The 14,500-nt window shown below is 36.1% G+C and overlaps 1 protein-coding gene across 1 annotated transcript; it reads left to right on the top strand.

The window, feature by feature from the left end:
- Positions 1-1,868: 1,868 nt before the first annotated feature.
- On the top strand, positions 1,869-13,427 carry LOC146579157 (uncharacterized). The gene is made up of 14 exons (XM_085267932.1): positions 1,869-1,880; positions 1,922-1,967; positions 2,188-2,292; positions 2,468-2,553; positions 6,198-6,305; positions 6,389-6,457; positions 6,625-6,723; positions 7,530-7,586; positions 7,744-7,818; positions 8,188-8,289; positions 8,641-8,751; positions 9,036-9,149; positions 13,105-13,212; positions 13,341-13,427. The coding sequence occupies exons 1-14, from the start codon at positions 1,869-1,871 to the stop codon at positions 13,425-13,427; spliced, it is 1,179 nt and encodes a 392-aa protein (XP_085124058.1).
- Positions 13,428-14,500: the final 1,073 nt, after the last annotated feature.

The raw sequence follows: 14,500 nt of genomic DNA, 5'->3' as shown, positions 1-14,500 counted from the left end.
GTGGCTCGGCTTCAGGGATGACAGAGTTGTTCTGTGCCTGCTCGTCAGTCTTTGATCCAGATAAGTGCATGTCAAAGACCATTTGAAGGAATGAAGTCAACCTTTATTGATCCCAGAGAGCTTGAATCGTCCCAATTGTCCTCTTGATTCATGGTTTAAAGTCAGCCAGTGGATAAAATGCAAAGGATATTTATTTATTTATTTGTCCACTAACATCATGAGGTTTAAATTTCAAAGTGCATTTCAATACTTAATGACCAAATCTCATCAAAACAAATTGTAATGCCCTATTTAACAAGTGTTATCACTGTGAGATCTTAAACCAAGATACTAAACATAAACATCAACATCTCAGTATTGTCATCATTCACATGTTGTTATACTAACGTTACCTGTGAGGTGTATTGCCACAGCCACTAACAATAATGCCCAAAAAGATTGGACTTGGGAAGACATGGGACCCATGGACACTTGTCCCATTTAATCTGTGAGCTGTAACAGGACACCACAGTCTAAAGCAGTGTAGTTCCAGTGAAACAGGAAACTGATCAGATCTTGAGATAAAGAAGTGAAGCAGCTGTTATGACAAGTAATGCACTGAATATTTGTGATGACCTCATGCTTTCATTGTCCAAACTTAGTCATAAACCTGTTTGTGTTTCCCTTGATTTGTTTTCTTTTGTCTTAGATTATATCAGTAAATGTTATCAACTAAAGCTGATTTCAATAAAGGCAAAAAACTAAAAGGAGCATTTATTTGATTTCCTGAAATAGTAATACATGAACAACTGATACTAGTGAAGCAACATACAAACAGCTTTAAATTCTGTTTATAAAGACAAACTGATTCCAGATATTTGCTTTTGGCTGCAATTACTCTGAGTTTAGTTTGAGACAATACTCAGAACTTACTTTTTATGTACACTTTATGTCCAGATTTCCTTTTCCTTCTTTAGATCACATGTCAGGGTTACACGCTCAAACGATAATGAGAGCTCAGATATGATGTCATCAGTTTCCAGAGAAGCAGGAAACTGATCAAATGTTAAGATTTAAGATTTGTTGATTTGTCAGTTTGTGTCTGTCCTGGAAACATGTTTGTGTGCACAAATGAAACAAGGTTTGGACACACTCAAGAAAACATTTCATCATAGCAAGGTCAAAGGTCAAAGGTAAGGTTTGCAACAGCTGCTTAACCAGATCACATCACGCTGGCATTAAAAGCATTTAATGAAGTTTCATTTTAACATGTGGACACTCGCAAGAACCGATTGTTTGCAACACACACATTCTTTTCCTCATCAGACTTCTGAAGAAACCACGCCTCCTGTTACTGCAGGTGAGTGTTTCCTTTAACCAGTGCTCAAGGACAAATGCTGCACAGCCTCACTCACTGCAGGGAAGCAGATGCATCAGTGTAATTTATGAGGTAAATACTTTATGTTTGGTTGTTTGTATAATTTACTGTATAATAGAAACATAATGTGTGTCTCTGTGGTTCTAAGTGACAACTTGTTGCCTCAAACATGTAAAACTTTAGTTCTCAGATGCAGATTTGGTTGTGATTTAAGGTGTATTTGTTTATTTGTGAGGCAATTTACAACAAGCTATATTGTAATAGTTATTATCCCTCTATGCTGTACATTACACAGTGTGAAGGCCATCTACAGAGAAGAAAAAGTTAAAGCATAATTATGTTAAATAATTATAATCATTTACATGAACTCTAACCTTTTTTGATTCAAAATAAATAAAATTATTCTGATCATAGTTAAGTGTTGATAGATCATCACATAGTGGCATACATCACAGTTGAATTAGGATGCTGTTTTTAAACCACATGATTTGTTCTTTTTTTTAATTTCAACATGAATGCAGAGGTATATCTCTTTATTGTGACTATTTCCTTCTTGTTTTCCAGAACAAAATGAGCCTAAAAAGCTGGTTTGGTTTCCTGGTCAGCCCAGGTAACCTGACACAAGTATTTTCAAATCTAAAGCTCAGTACTTGTTTATATGTGTATAAAAATACTTCAGAAAACTCTGCTTTTCTTCACTTACTAATTTTTATTGGCAGTTAGATGATAAATAAAGAAACATTTTTGTTTTTGACATTGAAGATTATTATTATTATTATTATTATTGCAGTTATTTTATTTTCATGATTTTCTTTAATTTTTCACTTCAGAGAATTTGACTCCTGCGGTGCTCAACTGCATCATTATTATTGTTGTCTTGGTGCCCATTCTTCTTGTTGTTACTGTCACATACAAGTGTAAGCAAAAGAAAAACAGTAAGTTAAAAATTTCTTCTTCAGTTTGCTACAAGTTTAATGAGCTATATGAATATTTTTCCCCTTATAATGGTATTTTAAAAGATGTTGGATAATGAGAGATACAACCCAAGTTACTTAAGACTTTATAAGAATCAAACAAAACACTAATCTACCATGTTTTGTGTTTCTGCAGGAGGGAGCAAAAATGAAAATAAGACAGCTGAGAGGAATTCAAGTGAAGCTTTGAACTCAGGAGAAACAGAAAATGAAACCAAGCATGTGAGTAAACAATGGACATTACTTTTATCTACTTCCGATGAAAAAAGAAGCAGAATTGCGTGTCAGAGGGAAGTCTAACCTGAACAACAAAGTTCAGTCAGAGATGAATCAGAAGCACAAAGATAAGATAGCAACTCAGGAAAAAAACAGGGGGAGGAGAGAGAAATGAACCAGCTGCACTTAAAACAAATTACAGATGGTGTAAAAATGAATGACTGTCATGTCTGTGAATAAAGGCATGATAGTGGGGCAAACTTAGATAAATGACAAATTGTTTAGAAGGGTTAAAGAAATCTGAGCTGGCAGCAATCACTTCAGAGTGTCGGGTCAGAACACTTGCAAATGTTCAGATGTGAGAGGAACAAACAGGCAGAGTCCAGAAATAAAGTTGTCATTCTTTGTATTTCCAATTGAGAATGTGCCCGCAGCTGGGCGAGAGTGTGTGTGTGTGTGTGTGTGTGTGGTTTCTGCAGACAAAGCATAATGATACAAATCAATTAGGAATCAAATTACATAATAAACATAAAGATACAACTGAGGTGTACTCAAGTACAGTATATAACTAAATAAGCTGACATTATACTTCAGACTGGTTACATAAACTTAAAGTCAGACATTATGCATTAACACACTGCATACAACTATGCACTGAAGGCAACTTTACATTGGTTTACCATCTGTTACACAGAGCACAGAATCAACAACACGATAACAACGAATCTCTCTGCTAGAAGCTAATTTGCGAACAAATCTGTTATGCTAGCGAACTGCCACTTGTACATAACGTCACTTAAACAGAAGCAGAAATTGCTGGTAAGTCATCAAATTCACTCATGGCTGAACACCAACACAACTGAGTGAAGTAAAACATTAACTTACGGTCTTATGAACGCACACACTGTCCGTTGTTCGGCTGCCGTTTTATGGGCTCAAAATTTGGTCATAAATATTTTGTACTTGTAAAAATGATTTGTATGTGTAAAAAAGATTTGTATGTGTAAAAATGATTTGTATGTGTAAAAAAGATTTGTATGTGTAAAAAAGATTTGTGTGTGCGTAAAAAAAGATTTGTATGCGTAAAAAGAATTTGTGTGTGCGTAAAAAATATTTGTATGTGTAAAAAAAGATTTGTGTGTGCGTAAAAAAAGATTTCTATGTGTAAAAAAGATTTGTGTGTGCGTAAAAAAGATTTGTGTGTGGACTTAGAAAAAAACCTCCTGCAAGTTACAAGTACAGATTTTGACCCTATTTTTCTTCCTTTCATCTGATTGGTCAATGTCATGTCAGTCACAAATGTAACAATCCAATCAGAGAACAGATGGGTTTGGCTGTCGAGGGGCACTTTTTTTGAACTGCAGGTCTTTGAAGGGAATAAATGCCCTTTTACATGCCAACCCAGCGTTTTCCTTCATCACCACGAAGGAAAACAGTCTGTGGTCGTCCGAGTTTGGTGATTTTTGTGTCACAGGTCTACGTGTTTAATACAGGGACTTCCACAGCCTTTTCAACAGCGCTGCGGACCGCGGGGTGGGGGCGGGCAGTGTTTTGAAAATGACAGTCTTCATTACAAAGCTTTCTTCGTTATGAATTAGCATACATGTTTTTATGGAACATTTGAAGAACTAGCAAAAAAACCCCACAAACTCTTGTAGTTCACATAAAGTCAGAGATAAAAACGACAAAGAGCAGGTGCATCTAGTACAGGTAGAGCTGCTGCAAAAACCCACAGAGCCCAGCAGCCAGCAACAAATTCTGGATCCTTTGCTTTTAGTTAGCAATTAGCATTAGCAGCACATCCTGCGTCCGATGTGAAAGGACTTTTATGCTGCGCACTGTGACTCACAGCAATGGTCCTGGGTCAGCCCTGACTTTGTGTTAAACTAATCCTAAAGTAATAATGGTATTTCTAACCACTGATATACCACAACTTTTTCCTTTCAACAGCTACTGAAAGTTAGGCGACCTAGCTGCTATCGGATATTTATATAGAGATCCTCCAGCTTCAAACTGTATCACCCTTCAAGGACCTGCAGTTCAAAAAAGCGCCCCTCGACAACCAAACCCATCTGTTCTCTGATTGGATTGTTACATTTGTGACTGACATGACATTGACCAATCAGATGAAAGGAAGAAAAATAGGGTCAAAATCTGTACTTGTAACTTGCAGGAGGTTTTTTTCTAAGTCCACACACAAATCTTTTTTACGCACACACAAATCTTTTTTACGCACACACAAATCTTTTTTACACATACAAATATTTTTTACAAGTACAAATCTTTTTTACACATACAAATCTTTTTTACGCACACACAAATCTTTTTTACACATACAAATATTTTTTACGCACACACAAATTCTTTTTACGCATACAAATCTTTTTTTACGCACACACAAATCTTTTTTACACATACAAATCTTTTTTACAAGTACAAAATATTTATGACCACATTTTGAGCCCATATACAGTCGAGTCTTAATAGTTTACTTACAACTGGGCTCGTCAGGCACTCTTCTTGGCTGCAGTGGTTATTATTATATTTACATGCTTCCAGCTCCCGTTTTTCCTCGATGACAACTCGTACCTTTCCACTCCCCTTTTTCTCCCTCCTCGCGCTCACAGACCCATAACGTGTATGGCAGTCCATTCTCCCTGCAACACGGACTACACTGCCCATGATGCTACATTCTTTAGAGCTATGATTGTAGCATTCTGCCTGTTAGCTTAGCACAACAACAACAACAACGAAAAGGCGCTCTCTCACCCAGGAAACAAACAGTCGCAGAGAGAGAGAGCGTCGCCCTGTAACCATGGCAACCGTAACGCTGCCGCCTGGAATAGCAGTCCTGACCCGCGACAATATGAAACAGGAAAGTACCGCAGTGTAATCCATTTATTTCAACAAAGTAACTGTATTCTGAATACCACCTTTTTAAACGGTAACTAGCGGAATGCAGTTACTCATATTTTGTATTTTAAATACGTTACGGCGGTACATGTATTCCGTTACTCCCCAACACTATGTATGACTGTGCAATGACAGTAAAGCGTTATCTTACCTTATCTTAGTGAGACTCCATTGTAAAGCAAACATGAGTTTTTAGAGTTGTTGCTTTGTTGACTTTTGACAGCTTGTTTCAGTCTTTATTAGCCCCACTGATGAAACAATATTTTATAGCAAGTACAACTACAGTGAACAAGTACGCCACCTTCACAGAATCTTTGTGGCCAATAATTATACAATCTCTAAATTCAGCAAAGTCGTTAAAATAAATAATCCATTAGATTTGACTTCAATTGACGACATCTTCCATTGAGATTATGCACCTGTGCAACAGAGGCATGCTGAGGGAGCACAGCCATATTTATTCAGTAGCTCATCTTCCTCTTATTTAAAAAAAAATGATGAAATGTTCCGGCTTTAGGTGTTTTTCTATGATCTAGAATCTTGTCCTCCATCAGAAGGATGCATTGCAGTGTGTCCATGATTTAATGCTGGCAGTTTTATTGTGTTAAGCTAAATGACTGTAAATAGTCTGAAATTTCACTTTTAGAGCATTTCCTTCATACACACACAATATTCTTTATGTCTGATGATCGCTCCAAAACGTGCTTCTTTTTCATAATGTTCTACTTTTCTCCAAGTTAAAAGAAAAAGAAGCTGCAGCCCTGAAGCTCAGTGATGAACACCAGACTGAGGAAGGAGATGAGAAGAACCTGCAGACACTGGAGAATAATTCACCAAACCATGTTGTGGGTAACATTTTTGCAAATTAAATCTTCCAAAATTTTGAAGCTTTATTTAAAAGCTCTAACATTTTTGTCTCTAATCTCAGGTGGATGAGGAAGTAGCTGTGGCACAGCAGCAGCTGCAGTGTGAGGAGCAGCGCAGGGGGAATGATGAGGTGAGGATGCAGACTCTGAAGAAAAGGCTGGAGAGCATGAATGAGGTGGTCTAAATGCATGAAACTAGCTCAGATGTTTCCCCAGTTGTCATCTAGTCCATGCTTAGCTGTATGCTAACCTAAATGAATGAATAATTGATCCTCTCAGCTGTGCTTCTGTTTGTTAGTTGGATAAAACTGAGGTGACGACACCTGACACACTTAAAGAAAAGCAGGAGGTCTCTTCACAGCTGAACCTCGGCCTTGCTGTCACCACGAGGAACAAAGTAAGCAACATCACCTCTTACAGCACACACGACCTTATATTACACTAACTCAGGACAACCATGTTATGGTACTTTTTAAAGAACTACATTTAAATGTCAGGAGATAAAGTAAACAGTTGGTGAGCACATGGTGATGGTTAGAAGGAAACATCGTCTTTTAACAATAAAAAAAGTCTTTAACATACTGAGGGTGCACAGCCGTATTTGATCAGTAGCTGATCTGTTACTAAAAAAATTTAAAACAATCTGACAAAAAAATAATTGTTTTTTCAAGTGTTTTATGGAACCTTCTTTGAATAAAAACACTTTTGTTTTGTTTTTTTCATTCAGAAGACACAGTTATCAGTTTTTCAGTGGTAAAAATCAGTCGATGGAAAATGAGCTGCAATGGCCATCGATGCTGATGACCACTGTACCAAACCTTTTTTTAAAGAAGCAAAAACCACTTTTGGGATTAAAATGTAGACAGCTTTTGATCTAGATCACTTAAAATCATATTTGTTTTGCAACCTGATTACACTTGGAGATTCACCAATTCAAGAATATGTGTATTTTGTTAACAATGCTAACAAAATATACATTTAGTATACCAATTTCTCATGTTGTTTTTTTTCTCTGTGATCTCAGGTGAATGAGTGGATTCCACTTGCATAAGTGGATTTTGTTAGACACTGCCATCAAGTGTAGTTTTATTCTGATGTACACAAAAGCAAACTATAAAAAAAGCATTAAAAAATTCCACTTGCATAAACTGAAACAACTTCCTCAACACGTGTGTAATGAGCTCCTGATCTTTTTAAACATAGAAGTCACAAGCTGAACTCAAGAGCAAGGATGAGGAGATTGAGGAGCTCAAGACTCAGGTAATTCCATATAACAAATTAAAGGACTTTTTAATTGTTCTTTCAATCACATATGCGTCAATAAAAGCAGATGCCTATCAATGAGTCTCCGAGTAAAGATATAAAAGCTGATGTCCTGATGCTGCATGATGAGAATGAACAGAATGAAATCCTGCAGATATTCGAGCAGTTGCAGAAGACAGAGGCTGAACTCAAGAGCAAGGATGAGGAGATTGAGGAGCTCAAGACTGAGGTAATTCTATATAACAAATTAAAACATTGCTCTTATCTGTAAGGAGGCCACAGGGCAGATCCAGGACACAGTGGAGACACATATCTCTCCTGACCTGGGAACCACTTGATGTTCCCCCAGAGCTGAAGCAGGGGGCTGGAAAGAAGAAGGTCCAAGTTTTCTTGCTTACACTACTGCCCCCATTCCACAAGCCTGGACGAGCAGAAGAAGATGGATAGATAACATGTCACTGCTCTCTGCATATTTGAGCTGAGACAGATCGGCAACTCTCCCCCCCCCCCATTCATTATGTAGCCATTAAGCTAAGCTCTAGGAGTATAATTAGTATGACTAATGTGATACTGAGCCACTGTGTTTGTTTTTTGTTAGCTGGAGAGACTTCAGTGGCTGAGAAATGACACGCGTAAAGGGATGGATGAGTCACAAAGGAAGTTCACCAAGCTTACCCTTGCTATCAAGAGGATGGAGAAAGTAATTCTCAAATACAAACACAAACTTCCTCATACAATATCAGCGCTGTTCCATTAAGTTTGTGGTAGATTACAACACATGCCATTTTATGCAATTGAGCCTTTGTTAAAAGCAGAGTGAGGATATGCTGCAACGTTTACTGTGTCTTCAGTTGGAAGGCAAAGTAAACAAATCTCTACATTGTGAGAATCAGTTTTATGTGAAAACATAAACTTTAACTTAAATTAAAAAAATATTTTATAAATTTCTAGCACCAAATCACGTCATCTCAAGCTGACCCTGGTATTAGAGACACAGAAGAAATATGTTTTAGGCTTAATACAACAACATGGTTCTTTATTTATTTTTCAGTTGGAGGAAAATGTAGACTTAGACAGGGTCCAATCACTCTGCTCTAAGAATGAATCGCTGGAGAAAGACCTGCAGACCCTGAAGACAGAGCTCGAGGACAGCAAATCAGAGGTTTTTTTTTCCTGTTATTTCCTTTAGCTCTGTACATTCAGTTTGATGTCAAGTTATATCTCAATGCACTGAATATTTTATATGAGTCCATCAACCTCATTCAAAAAGAGGAATAGACACAACAACATTTAGCTATTTTCCAGTTCTAAGATTGTTGCCAATGTTTATAGCATCAACATGAAGGCTTGTTCACCAACCACCTGGCTTTCAGAGAGAGTTCTTCACTTCAGTTAACAGTCAACTCAAATGTTCCTCTTTTGAAATAATGTTTCCTTTTGCCAAAGTTAAAAGACAAAGCAGATGAAGTCATGAAGCTCCGTGCTGAGAAAAATAGGAGCACAGAAAATGAAAAGGAACTGCAAACCATGAAGCTGAAGATTGAGGACAAGAATAAAGAGGTACATGATTTACCATTCTAGTACTATGAAGCTTTCAAGCTAAGATAGGGCCTGTTGACATGAGACCAATTACATTTTTTTTGTTATATCTGTACATATGCAGCATGATTTTTTTTCTTCCACTGATATCTGATGTGTTTTCAACCCATATTTTTTAACCAAGTATTAAAATCTGTAGTCCCCTAAAATGTTAAAATATAATTTAAAAAGTAGAGATTGAAAACTCTTGAAAATATACATTTCATATCTTTTCCCTCTCCTCCCAGCTGAATGATGAACTAGCTAAAGTTTAACATCAGCTCAGGGAACAGCAGCAGAAGAAGAAGGATGCTGAGATAACCTTCTTCTTCTGCTGCTGAAGAAAGGGCTGGAAACCAACAGTACAAAGGTTATTTACTTCAGTTTTTCATTTGCGGTATCATTTCATTAACCCATTACACCATATATTCTGTTATATTATTTGTGTTTTAACTCACACTTTATTAATCAGTTATAATTTCTCTCTGGACGTGACTGTCTCAGTTCTCCATATATTTTGTTTTTAAAATAAATATTGATGTTTTTATTATTGATATTGTTCTTTATTGTTATTATCTTCTTATCGGTCACTGCAATTTTGTCTGAAATCTGAATGTAATACCAGCTTTATTCCATCCTTTTGGTTGGTAAATATGTCCCCTATCATAGTTGAACTGAACAGACTTTTCTGCCTTCTCAGCTGAATGATGAAGTATCAAAACTGCAGCACCTGCTTTATGAAAAAAAGCAGATAAGGAGCGATACTGAGATGAACGTGCAATCCCTGAAAACAAAATAAAATTACCTCTTTACCGTTGGTCTCCATGGAGACCAACGGTAAAGAGGTAATTTTATTTTCATGTTTTTTTTTATTATTATTATATTAACTTATTACCTTATATCTGTTTCCTTCTTTTATGCATTCGGGTTTGAATTTGACTCCAAATATAAACATTTTCGAAAATATTATATTTTAACTGCAGTTTCTCTCTGGAAATGACTGTCTCTATTTAATGTCTTTTTAAAGTTCATTACTGATGTTTACATTAATTACATAAACTGAAATAATCAGGTTGAATATTTAATATTTGTTTTGTTCTGTTAAATGAGTCAATTTTCATTGTTTCTCTTTCCCATGAAAAGTTAAAAGAAAAAGAGACTGAACTCTTGGAGCTTCGCGCTGAGAGAAACAGAAGATAAAGAGGTGAGAAGGAGCTGCAGACCAAAAATAGGAATCTTGAAGCCGAGAACATAGAGGTTCATATTTTGTTCATTAGATTTAATATCTAATATTTCTAATACAAAATAAAAAGTTAACATTTTTTCTCATCACAGTTTGTAATTATGTTGTAGAAACTCTTATAAGTGTACCTTTACCTTTTTCCCTCCCGTCCCAGATGAATGAGGAAGTAGCCAAATTACAGCAGAGGCTTGGGAAAGAGAAGCAGAGGAGGCAGGATGCTGAGATGGCCCTGAAGTCCTGAATGAAGGAGCTTGAACTAAAGACTAAGGGTTCATATCTTTAATTTAGCTGCATTCATCAAGGTCTTCATTACTTCATTACAAATTTATTCAAATAACCCAAACTTTACATTGGAAGTTCATCAAACTATCTAATATATGATTTAATCATTTTCTGTTAAAGTGCATGGAAATATATGAGTTTTAAATTTGTTTAAACATTTGTTTTTATTTTGTTTTCCTCATTTTCTGCCTCTCAGCCATTTTTACACATAGGTCCCATCTCATTTACATATATTCAGTTAATTATTAATATATACTACTTATTTTTGTACATCAGTTTATTTCATGTATTATACTTCTTAGGCATAGACAGTAATATTGTGGGTCAGAATGACCCATAAATCCTGCTAGCTTGCATACTGTAAAAAGTGACTGCTTAGGAGATCCAGGTAATTTTGGCAAAATGCATTTGAAACACTCTTTTATTTTCTTCTGATTTGTTTGTTCATTTAGTTTTATTCTGCCATAGTAAATATTATTATTATACATACCGGTATATTGAGAGTGATCCAAATGTTATATAATTATAACTCTGAGTTTATTTTTTATTTTGATTTGATAATACCGTGAAAATATTCTCCACCCTAAAAAAATTGGGTTAAAAATAACCCAATTTGTGACCCAAATATGAACCGAGCAAACGCTGGGTTGTTTCAACTTAAGATGATTGGGTTAGTGGTTTGACCCAGCACACTGGGTTAGGATAACTATCCAAAAATTGGGTTGAGGTTATTAGATTATTCTGTTATCATATGTTACCTTATTTATGTAATCAAAATAGTTGAATTATGATATTGCTGTAGATCATATTATACCCTTTAATATAGAGTGTGTGATCTGTATGTAGTTTAGTTTTCATTATATTCTTGAGTTAAAGGAACATAATCATTTTGTAGTTCATTAGATAAATATGCATCACTCTGTATCCTTGATCTGCTGTGAATGTCTTACACTGTTTTCTTGACATACTTTATTGTTGAATCATATAAAAAGGTTGTAACCAGGAGACTTTGTGTCTAGGGCAGAAGAGATAGACCACATTCCATGCCCCCCCCCCCCCCCCCCCCACCTTACGGAGAGCAGAGGAGCAAGGAGCCGAGGTCATAAATTAGGCGCCGTAAGAGAGAAAGAATGTGAATGCTTAGGCTTTTATGACCAGGTGGGGGCCACTAGAGAGTATAAAAAGCTGTGTAACCCATCACCATTTTGAGATCTGCTGCGTACCCTCCGCCAGCAGCTCCCCATCATGATGGCTGTAATGCTCATAAGTGTTGAATTATATGGAAATAAATGATTGTTGATTGAGCATTTATACACCGAGTATTGTCCTTCCTTCAGCCCAAAGATTCAAAGAACTGCTTGTTTTCAACAAGGTTGAGTTGAGGTTAACAAAAATTGGGTTGAAACCCATCACAAGGGTTATATTACCATTTGCATTTGGGTTAATCAATGGTCATGGGAATTTGCAAAGGCACTGTTTATGAGATTTGGGGAAACCTGCAGTCAGCTGAGACTGAAGAAGTCACTTGGATGAGTGATGAAACGTTTCTCCCACTTAAAATTCTACATCCAGATGAACAGAATCAAACTTTGGGGATTTACTTATCTGGATGATTGAGCATGCATCAGGACATTGTAAGGTGTGTATTCTAGTATTAACCAGTTGATGCTACAGCGCACACACAGTTTGTTGTTGCTGTTTGTCTGTTTACCACAAATCTGTCTGATCTTTGCTCCCAATTTTAACTTCAGTTACCAAATAAAACCAAGTTCTCTTCAGGCCAATCGTAGGTCACTGATACAGTTCAAGCAGTAGTGGATTTGATTGGTGTTCACTGTGGCACACTTGAGGCCTTACCTAGACCCCAGATTTATCCTTGTGTGACACGGTGGGATGAAACACATCTGGCCTTTACCAGAAGAATATCCCTGTTTTCATGATCTGAAAAAATGGAAACATTTCACTAAAAATCTTGAAAGTTGTCTGATGAGGGAACATACACAGTTGTAAAAATAAAGTTGTGACAGATCTCCATCCAGTCCTTTGAAAAGTACATCCTTGCTGTTTCCATAGGAAATTATGAAGTCACTACCATCCAGGTGCAGACAACATATCATCACAAAGTGTCACAACATACGATAAAGAGGTAATTTCATTTCACGTTTCGTTTTATTATTACATTAACCTATTACCTTATATCTTTTATTTTATGCATTCAGGTTTGAATTTTACTCCAAATACCAACATTTTTGAAGATAATATATTTTAGCTGCAGTTTGTTTCTGGAAATCACTGTCTGTATTCATTTTCTGTTTATGTTTACACTAATTACACAAACTAAAATAATCAGGTTAAATATTTAATATTTGATTTGTTCAGTTAAATGTGTTCAATGTTTCTCTTTCCCCTGAGTTAAAAGAAAAAGAGGCTGAACTCTTGGAGCTCTGTGCTGAGAAAAATAGAAGAGAACAAGATGAGAAGGAGCTGCAGACCAGGAAGCTTGAAGCTGAGAAGAAAGAGGTTCATATTTTGTTCCTTGGATTTATTTTCACAATATAAAAGTTGGCATGCATTTTTTTTTTCATTACAACTTTATTGTATGTAGAACTCTTATAAATGTACCTTTACCTTTTTCCCTCCTCTCCCAGTTGAATGAGGAAGTAGCTAAACTACAGCAGAGGCTTGGGAAAGAGAAGCAGAGGAGGCAGGATGCTGAGATGGCCCTGAAATCCTGAATGAAGGAGCTTGAGACCAAAGACATAAAGGTTCATATCTTTAATTTAACTGCATTCATCAAGGTCTTCATTACTGATTTTTCATTAGAGGACCAATTTATTGAAATAGCCTAAACTTTACATTGGAAGTTCATCAAACTATCTATAATATGATTTTAATCATTTTCTGATAAATTGCATTACAATATATCAGTATATACACAGTGTATACATACTCTAATTTGACTTATCCTTTAATGAAGTTACTTTTAGTGATTAATTCATCCTCAGTAAGTCATCGTTGATGAGACTGTTGTTTTTATTTTGTTTTCCCCATTTTCTGCCTGTCAGCCATTTATGCACATAGTAAGTCCCACCTCATTTACATGTGTTCAGTTCAGTTTATTACTAACCTATACTACTACTAAAAGTAGCTGCGTGTAGCAGGAGATGCAGCTAATTTTGGCAAATTGCATTTGACACATTATTTTTATTTTTTATTGGTCTGGGTGTGAAAAGTGAAGCTAATGGAGCAAAGTTTGTTCAACCTCTATGACCAGCAGGGGGAGACTGCTCTGCAAATACATGTTCTCTGCTTTAACTTATGTAGGCGTTCATTACAGATCAGCCTCCTTTCTTATATTCCCTTCTCTCTCTTCCAAGTTTGAACATAAAGTAACTGAAGTCCAGCAGCAGGTAAAAGATGAACAGAGGAGGGAGGAGCTGAGTAAGAAGTGGAGGTCCTGAAACGGGAGCTGGAAATGGGATTTACTTAACATGTGTATATTTGTAAAATAGTTAAAGATTTATTTTATAGTCCTGAGTCTGTATGAGTCGAGTACATAAGTACAATGTCATAGGGTGTGGATACGGTTCATGTAGTCTGGATCTAAAATGCTCAGATTGTTTCCTCTTTGTTCCCAAACCTCTGTTTGTCTTGTTTTCTCTGTATGTGTCATATTATCACATCACTAAAGTACAACAACAGAGAAAGAAAACTGGAAATTTATAGTGAGCCAAGATTGTTTTTTTTTTTGTTTTTTTTTTAGATTCACACTAAAATATGAAAAATAAAGCAAATGATTTACAGATCA

The sequence above is a fragment of the Mchenga conophoros genome, linkage group LG3 (genome assembly GCF_057382185.1).
Source record: "Mchenga conophoros isolate Kocher_MC1m ecotype Shallow Benthic linkage group LG3, M_conophoros_male_GT1.1, whole genome shotgun sequence".
NCBI classification, from domain to species: Eukaryota; Metazoa; Chordata; class Actinopteri; order Cichliformes; family Cichlidae; genus Mchenga; species Mchenga conophoros.
Note: the sequence above shows the minus strand (reverse complement) of the source record. Positions and strands in the feature narration are given on the sequence as shown.